Source organism: Nilaparvata lugens, chromosome 6 (assembly GCF_014356525.2).
Source record: "Nilaparvata lugens isolate BPH chromosome 6, ASM1435652v1, whole genome shotgun sequence".
Lineage (NCBI taxonomy): Eukaryota > Metazoa > Arthropoda > Insecta > Hemiptera > Delphacidae > Nilaparvata > Nilaparvata lugens.
The window spans coordinates 52,276,618-52,286,329 of record NC_052509.1 but is presented as its reverse complement, the minus strand read 5'-3'; the positions used below and the strand labels follow the sequence as shown (position 1 = coordinate 52,286,329).

The following is a 9,712-nucleotide window of genomic DNA, read 5'->3' as shown; positions in this document are numbered from 1 at the left end:
TTTTGCATTTCTCTTAATGTTTATATGTTGCGCATTTACGGCGAAACGCGATAATAGATTTTCATGAAATTTGACAGGTATGTTCCTTTTTTAATTGCGCGTCGACGTATATACAAGGTTTTTGGAAATTTTGCATTTCAAGGATAATAAACAAGGAAAAAGGAGCCTCCTTCATACGCCAATATAAGAGTAAAAATCAGACAAGAGAAGCCAGTCTATTGCTGTATTTTCATAAGGTCTATAGTTTCAATCAGGTACTTGTGGATGAGAATACTGCGTGAGGTCTACTGTTCACAGAACTACTAGTATATTGGATAGGGTATTTCCTGCCAAGATTCATCCCTAGCTATGTGTAATAGCTCAAACTTCAAAATACGAGTTGTGAAAATAAGAATCAGATCGCAGATTTCTCACCCAATCTTTTACCCACACCCAACTCTTATTTTGAGCTATTGATTTTAATTCAAGATAAATCAAACACAACTTACTCATTTTCTGTAAAGAGATTTCGGATTGAGCCTCTCTGTTGAAATGCCAGCAAATAGGCCTATATAATTATATAGAGCAAGTTTGAAGTAGCCTTGGCCACTAAGAGCCAAGAATAGATTTCAGGTTCTTGGGGTGTCGATAGGTGAGAAGATGTTCAAGGATGGCTGGCTAATCGAGTGCAAAGTGGTTAGGGTTGGGTCGGGAGTGGGGGTTGGATCTGACTGTCAGTGGGAACAAGGAATCAGGGGCGGTGTAGAGGGGACTGACTGGCAGGGGAGAACAAGGAATCGCCATCAGCTCGAGAGTTCGAGGGAACCTCAACGCACTTCACGAGAATCTCATCGCACTTCACGAAAAACGGTATCAATTTCTGGGGAATCTACTTGAGGAACCGCCGACTTAGAAAAGCTTTTCTTTACCAGAGCTCTGTACAGTAAGGTTCACTTAAAACCATCAGCATTCCTTATGAATGAAGCAGACGCTCCTCGTTCAACCAATGCTGGCAATTTGAAATGAATCTCAAAAATATTTCAATTCGAATGCATCAGTCTCATAGAAAAGTCAACACTAAAAGACACCCTTATAAAAATATTTGTTTGAAAATAATTCTCTATATATATGCCTAGTTAGAATTAAAATTATTATCAATAATGAAGAATCAAGATATATAAAAAAAATATAGTTTAATGAGCTATCGAGGTGAAATCTTCTAAGAATATTCCCTACTTTTAATTTCCTCTTAAGCTGCGTTTACACCAAAGTTATTGAAAAAATGTTTATTTCTCCGTCCTTGTAGATTCTATTAGATTGAACATAATAACTTATCATACACATGATGAACATATGTGTTTGTCAAATTCCGTTTAATCTAATAGAATCTATAAGGACGGAAAAATAAACATTTTGTTAATAACTTTGGTGTAAACGCAGCTTTATTCATGCGTTTTTTATTCTGTTTTCATCCACTCACTCTGAATGCTTTTTCATTCAATTTCATTAATGCGACTTCCCTCTCATAATACTGTAATATTACTATTAAACGTCTATCTCTCTTCTATTATGAAAGGGAAATTAATGTCTAAAAAATGAAACAAACTACTTTTTTACGATTTATTTCCATTTTGGTTCTTTTTATATTTTCTCAGTAGCAGCAAACAAGTTTGAGTTTCGCGCGCCAACTGTCCGTCTCCATGGCAACCAGGAAAAGCAGTTCTGTTTACTTCTATCGCACTGTCAGATCTGTAACCTAGATTCACGTCCTGTTCTGTTTTCCTGTTTATATTTTGATCTTGTAAAATAGCCTATCAATTTCTTGTAATATGGGATGTCTTTGTCAAAAGTCAAAGAAGGAAGAAAGCTATGGAGCCAAACCTATTGAAAATGTGGAGTACTCTTGGTAAGCTAAAATTTCTACTTTTATTATTTTTAGTCTAATAAATTACCGTAAACCAAAATAATAGGGCTGTGTAGAATCTATGTTGCACTAATAAATTATTTCTATGACCCATGAATGCACTGTTTGTATCATTATTGATTGACCTTTTCAATAGACTTACCTAAGTTATAGACTTATGGCGTTATACAAATGGGCTTACTAAAAACTTGAGTTGGCTACTTTTGTTTATAAAATAAAGGTATAAATAGTCTACAAATTTGGAAGGTTGCAAAAGAATTACAACTCTATATCATATGCACGGTACTCTTTTTGTTGCTTTCACTATGTCAATATGTCATTTGCAAATCAAACTCCTGATGAAATAAAATTACTCTTCAAATTATGTGAATTATATATTAATTTATTCTATTTGCAACCAAGTCTAAATCCTATAGATTATTTTATACAAGGTTATAATTTAAAATTTATATGTAAAGTACCTACAATAATAATATTGCTAAGTCAATAATGTTTATATAAACCTACTCTTTATAATTTCTTAAGGTCTTTTCCATATTTATAAATTGTAGTAGATGTGATAGCACATAAATTGATTACCAATAGCTTTTCAAAAATATATTAATTGGGATTTTAATACATTAGGCCTACTAGACTGGTAATTAATAAAACTTATAAAACTAGACTAATTCTGTAAAACTAATTGGATGGGTCTTATGTGAAGCTTTATTATTAGCCAATATAGGCTATTAATTTTTGGCTTTTTTACAAAGCTATATCTCATATATTATTATTCATCATCATGTGTTATTTATCATTTTGCCATCATATCTTGATATTTTGTGTTTTGCACTGATTTGTCAAGTTTATAATTTTCTAAAAACAATTACAGGGATAAACGTCGTACAATAAATGTAGATGACTTCATAATTAAAAACTTGGAGCAAGATGAAAAGTGGAAGATCGGTGGGGCCATCAATGGAGAACAAGTTGTTATTGACAACTGCAATAGCAGCTCGATATACATTCTTGACCATATAAATACCATCTCAATCGATGATTGTACCAGCTGTAAAATAATTATTGGACCTGTCAAGGGAAGGTAATCACACATTTTCAAAAACATTGCTTATGTGTATACATTAGTCTAAAATAATCGTTTATCATGTAAAAATAATAAAATTATAACTGTAGTGAGGTCAACATTTTATAAGTGGAGAAAAATATCAGAACAACGATGCCGATCCTTCAAGACACTGTCTTGTCGATACCTTCTATAGACGGTAGCTGATACAGGTTTATTGATGTAATATTAACTGTTCATTCTAGTCTAAAATAATCAATTATCCTGTTATATTAAGCGAGCAATTTCTGTATGTCTGTTTATATTTTTATTTCTGGTTATCTGATTATTTATGTTCAACGGATATCGAAAACGGCTCTAACGATTTTCACGAAATTTGGAACATAGCAGGTTTATGATATAAAAATTCGATTGCACTAGGTCTCATCCTTGGGAAAACTCGCTGAACGACATTAAAAGGATAGTTCATCCTTGGCTGAAACAGCTGAGACTTTCGTCGTCTGTGGATAGTAAAAAGTGAGCGAGTGATTCTGTGGAAAATCAAAATATCGTATCCCCGAAATTCATAAGCTGACTTATAGCCTGCTGTGAAATATAAACACGATCATTTTAGAAAATTGTGTTCTGTTTATCAATAAATAAAAATAACGATCGGAGCTCGGTGCCTCGATATTATTCTATTAAGCAAGAAATTACATTAATTTCATTATGAATTTTTATAGTTAAAATGAAATATTTTGCTGATTAATTTTCCATTCTAAATGTTAAAAGACGATCTGGCAACAGAGCAAAGCGAGGAAGAGATAGCGCTATCCGCTTTGTTGAATGATAGGGGAGGATAGCAATACCATTGCTAATCAAACACTGTCATTATAACGTGGACATTACTGTTATATGTTTAAATAATGTTCAATAGCCAATAGAAATTTGAAAAACCAACACTTTCCTTCAATTTTCCAATATTTTATATATTTTTTTAGAAAATGTATGATACTTTATTCATTGATACATTGATTCAATGTACGATTTCACCAAGTTCGGTCAAAACATTTGAACATGGTCAAATCAAGTACCTATGCTTTACAACTAGTTCACTGGAATAAATAATTTCTCTGGCGATAGTTACTATCAATAATTCAGTGCATACTTGAAAATCGTACCCGGGTTAACCATGTTCAAATTAGCACTTGACTGAGCTTGGTAAAATCGGACATAAAAGTGAAACAAAATAAATGAATATTTTCAAGGTAATGCTTTACTTACTACGTAATCATGTGAGTTATAATGCATAATTGATGTAATTTTGCAGTGCATTCCTGAGAGACTGTGAAAATTGTGTGTGCCTCATAGCATGCGGGCAATTCAGGATAAGGGATTGTCGCAATATGGTGATATTTCTCAGCTGTGCAACGCAGCCAATCATTGAATCCTCTTCCTCGATACATTTTGGCTGCTACCAACTTTCCTATCCCTCAATAAGAGGTAAAGTAATTTTCAATTACTCTGGAGGTATTGTATTTGATAAATTAATATAGTAATAGTTATTTGATAAGATATACAGTATAGGATCAGAGTTCAGAGAAATTAATATAATTTATTTTTATTATGATAACAGAATAATCTTATAAAATTGTTATGGTACTAGTACATGGCTTATGGTACTAGTAACATAGTAAGTTATTAAGCTTATTGCCTTCGGTAAGGCCTTAAAAGTCCTCAATTCATTCATATTTTTAGTGATGAAATAGCTATGCATCACATAAATCAAAAAGGACATTCACATTCAAATAATCAAAATTTACAAGACACTGATAAGACCAACAATCACATATGGCTCAGAAACCTGGAATTTAACTGCAGTTGATGCCTCTAAATTGAAAGTTTTCGAAAGGAAGATTATTAGGCGCATATCTGGATGGGGGCATGAACGACAATGGAGTCTGGAGGAGACGGTCAATTGATGAAATAAATGAAATTCTAAAGGATGAGGATGTGGTACGATTCATCAAATCACAAAGATTGCGCTGGGCTGGTCATGTGGAGAATATGGCAGAACATCGAGTTCCAAAAGCAATTTTTAAGGCCAGGATGGAAGGTAGAAGACGGCAAGGGAGGCCACGCAACCGATGGAGAGGTGAAGTGGAGGATTTTCTTCGGAGGATGGGAGTTGTGACATGGAGACAAAAGGCATGTGACCGTGATGTGTAGAGGGTTCTAGTGAGAGAGGCTAAAGATCACATCGAAAAAATGAATAAAAGTACAGTATGAAATATGTGTTTATAAAAATACAAATAGAAGTTGCCAGTTTTTTTGAAGTGCCAGATTTTTTGAAGAATACAAAATTATATAAAACGTGCTACATTTGTTGTGATAAATTGTTTTATTTTGATAAATATCATGTCACAATTTTTCTATAAAAATATCTTTATAAGATTTGTAGTAAAATCAGTTCTTAATGCATTGACAGAGCACTTCAAGAATGCTCAACTGAGTATCTTCAACAATACATGGAGCAGAATACATGACTTCACTCCAATTGAAGGAGAACTGAATTGGAAAATATTACCAGAGAATACAACTCCTCAGAACTATTTCTCCTGTCACGATTTGAGCAGGTATATTATGATATATTGCTGTCTATAACTTACATTAATATTCATAGAAAGACTTGGCCTACTCTCATTTGTTATTCAATAACATGAGATAATTCAAACCCAAATGTTATTGCTAAAAAACTTGAAATATTATTCTTGACGCAATTATACGTAGAGTATTATCCTCTATATTCTTACAGATATTCTTTGAATATGTTTAAGGGTTATGAGTCTAATTTCGAAAATGAAACGACAAATATACAATCATATATAAAAATGAATGTCTGTTTGTTTGTTAGTTTGTTCCCTATAGACTCGAAAACTACTAGACAGAACGGAATAAAACTTTGGGAATATGTTGTGTGAATATTGGGGATGGCTTCTGACCATAATTTTAATAGGGGGCTAATAATAATTATATATTAATCCATTTTACAGACCTATGTTTTTGAAATTGTCGGCCGAGCGGCTAACGTAGAACGGGAAGATCATCATGATTCAAGATCATGTTGTGATAATATGATTTAGCATATAAACTGTCCAGCTGTAATAAACACGTCACTCTGTGATAAAATTGTTTACTGGTATTAAAACGGTAGTTTTAAGCACATAGGAAGTCCATATTGAGATGTAAACGAAAATATTGATTGTCAGATAAATTTCATGATTCACCAAATAAAGTCAAGTGTGACATATGAGATACATTGACTTTTTGGCGGTACGAAGTTCGCCGGGTAAGCTAGTTATTCATAATACCATAGAGAAACAATAGCTCAAAGCTTAACAATAGCTTATGCTATTGTTTCTCTATGATAATACTGTATAGTTACTATAGTTCATTATAATATACTGCATACTGGAAAGACAGTATTCATTATAAATATCTCGAATCATTTTGTATTCATTAATTAAATTCAAAATATTGTTTTTGTATCTTTATTCAGTTGACTGTAAGTTACACGCTTACCGTTGATGCATACCTTTTCAAAGTAGTAGTAGTAGGAAAAGAATTTGAAGAATTCAAATATTCAAAATTCATTTATAAAGTCTTTTAAACAGTAATTTTAAAATTTCAAAGTCTTTAAACATGAATTTTAAACTCAATTCTTCAAATCAATTTTTGTTTCAACCAACTACTACTTTGGAAAGGTTTGTGTCAACGGTAGGTACCTAGCGTGTTCAGTTAATTGAATGAATATACAAAAAAATATTGAAAAAGTTAAATTATTAGGAATAAATCTGAATATTTCGTTTGTTGGTTTCAGAGTTGGACTTTCGTTGAGTGTGATAGACAGTGCTGTACCTTATACAACAGCAGTGAAGATGTGTGACAGAGTGGAGCATTGTTTTGTTGTCTTCTTCTGCTGTGAAGGCCAAGAAGAGGAAGCAGCGCGTATATTGATCGACAAGATTTATCTAGAAAGGGTAGGCAACAAAATAATTCCAGTTCCGTACTCTTATGATTTAATTATTTCATTAACAACATCCATGTTTGTGTTGTTATTCCAATCCTCTTAATTAGCTAGTAGGCTACACATCAAAAAATTACAAATAGGCTATTAAAAAAAACGCAAGTAACAGGAACGATTGTATTCTTCAAACATCCTCAATCTCAATTATTCTGAAAGCTCTGTAATTCTGAGTGATCGAAATCTACTAGTTACACACACATCGATTTTTCCGTCCTTATGAAATACTTACAAAGCGCTACAGCCCTACGTGGACCTTGGACTCCTCAACAATTCGCCTCCAATCATCTCTATCACCCAATCGCCTCCTCCAGTTTCTCACTCCCAAGCATGACAGATCTCTCTCCACATCTTGAAGCCAGCGGGTTTTGTGGCGACCTCTTCTCCTAGTTCCTTCCATTCGTCCCGTCCCGTCCTAATGAAATCCACCAGATTAAACGGAACTTGGCAAACACAGCAACATACATCATCGGTTGGCCAAGTAATGTTTAATCTAATAGAATTTATAAGGAAGGCAAAAAATTGTACGACCGAAAATCGATGTGTATGTTGTAACTAGACCTATTGTGATACTAATAAGTGAGGTTGTAATGAGTTTTTTTAATAAAATCTAGTTGAGTTCTATGTTTTTCCTGAACTATTCATTTGGTTTTTGATAGACATCTTTCAAAGTATCCTTTCATCTTTCATCATTCGTATCCAAGCTACTACTCACCACTTATACTAGCAACAGTGGATTTCTCATTATAAATTGAATCATAAGAGCATTTTCAGAAGGGATATCTATTCCTAACGAGAATATTCCAACAATTATTTCTAGAAATCAAAGTTCTAGATTCATTCCTATTTTTTATGTTTATTTTATTGTACTGCAGTACGGTGGAATTAGTATTATTTCATCTGTTTCAAAAATCCAATTATTTATTCAATGGAATTTGAATGCTCTCTGATATATTTTAATAGTACTAATGATAATATTTTCAATTATATTTGATAGGTTGACTGCAGGCTTGTCTGGAGCCGACAAGTAGAATTGAGTTCTCAAGAGTCGTGCAACATTTTCCAAGACGAATCTTATGCTCGACTGACAAAGCATGGTCCTGTAATTGGCTTATTATTCTCGGGACCCTGCATTACATACTCTTGTAATCAAGTAAGTAACGCACGCTATTACTGATTATTGATTTTCTCCACGAGATTTTCATGAATAGGATTTGCCAAAACTAAAACCATTTCATATTGGAGCAAATATTCAAAGTGAGGAAGCAATAGATCTACATGTAAAATTGTTCGAACAATTGAAAAATGAAGGAACTGGAAAGCTTATACTTTCCATGGGGAAAACTATTCTGCATATAATGCTCTTCTAGAAGATTTGGACTTCACGATAATGCAAATTGTACCTACACTATGAACAGAGATATTGTGAAATTTCTTCATTGACTGAGCGAAGTGAGGTCTAAGATTCAAGTCGACGGTTTGGCATTTTTCTTAATGTTTAAGTGTTGCGCATTTACGGCGAAACGCGGTAATAGATTTTCATGAAATTTGACAGGTATGTTCCTTTTTTAATTGCGCATCGACGTATATACAAGGTTTTTTGGAAATTTTGCATTTCAAAATTATAATATAAGAGGAAAAAGGAGCCTCCTTCATACGCCAATATTAGAGTAAAAATCAGACTATAGAATTATTCATAATAAATCAGCTGACAAGTGATTACACAGATGTGTGGAGAAGCCAGTCTATTGCTGTATTTCCATAAGGTCTATAGTTTCAATCAGGTACTTGTGGATGAGAATACTGCGAGAGGTCTACTGTTCACAGAACTACTAGTATTAAGGTGAAATAAAAGCCACACATCCACATAATTTGTGGATTTGACAATATCGCTTTTATATTTCACCTAAACTGTATTTGTTAGGCTACTAGTGAAATAAATCCAAGCTGGAATAAGTTGTAGAACTTCTTCTGCACTCATATCCAGGAAGGGAGGAAATCCAGTGTAGAAGTTATAAGGTATGGAGCGTTAGGTCTGCTATTTTGAGTTTTTTTATGTTTTATTTAGTAGAATGCAATTCCTAAATATTAATGAATCTCTGAAATCAATAGTCTGAACAGAATGTATTTTATTGTTACAGGTCATTGGTGAATCACTACAACATGTGACTGTATATGTATCAGACAGCCCCCGAGAACAAGTCAACAAGTTTCTCTCTATAACAGATATGCGAATAGCATTTTAGAATGAATGCCAAATTTTTAATTATTCTAGTTTAGAAATTGATTTTACTCTCTAAGTTTGTCTCTAGTCAGGAAACCTAAAATGAATAACTGTATGGATATTATAGAATATTTTAATAATGCTTTTTAATGCAATACAACGTTTGTATATTATAATTAAAATTAACGCTTGAATATTCACTATGAGTGGTTCTGTAAAACAAAAATGTAAATCAGTAATACTTAAATATTAAAAGCCGTTAATCAATAATAAATTACTCTTAATATTATTTGCTTTGATCCATGCTACTTCATTGTAATGAGAATTTCACATGTACGTCTCCTGAGAATATTCATTTTCAGCTAATCCTTTTCAGAGTTTTTTAATTCTAAAATAATCATTGTGTTACACACACTATTTTGCTTACTGTTTCATATTTTTTCATGATATGTTGAAATC

At 32.8% G+C, this 9,712-nt stretch overlaps 1 protein-coding gene across 1 annotated transcript; it reads left to right on the top strand.

Annotated features, from left to right (window-relative positions):
- Nucleotides 1–1,164: 1,164 nt before the first annotated feature.
- On the top strand, nt 1,165–9,542 carry LOC111064353 (protein XRP2). Its single transcript, XM_039431215.1, has 7 exons — nt 1,165–1,885; nt 2,775–2,984; nt 4,276–4,448; nt 5,434–5,581; nt 6,826–6,985; nt 8,027–8,182; nt 9,171–9,542. The coding sequence occupies exons 1-7, from the start codon at nt 1,809–1,811 to the stop codon at nt 9,273–9,275; spliced, it is 1,029 nt and encodes a 342-aa protein (XP_039287149.1). The 5' UTR covers nt 1,165–1,808; the 3' UTR covers nt 9,276–9,542.
- Nucleotides 9,543–9,712: the final 170 nt, after the last annotated feature.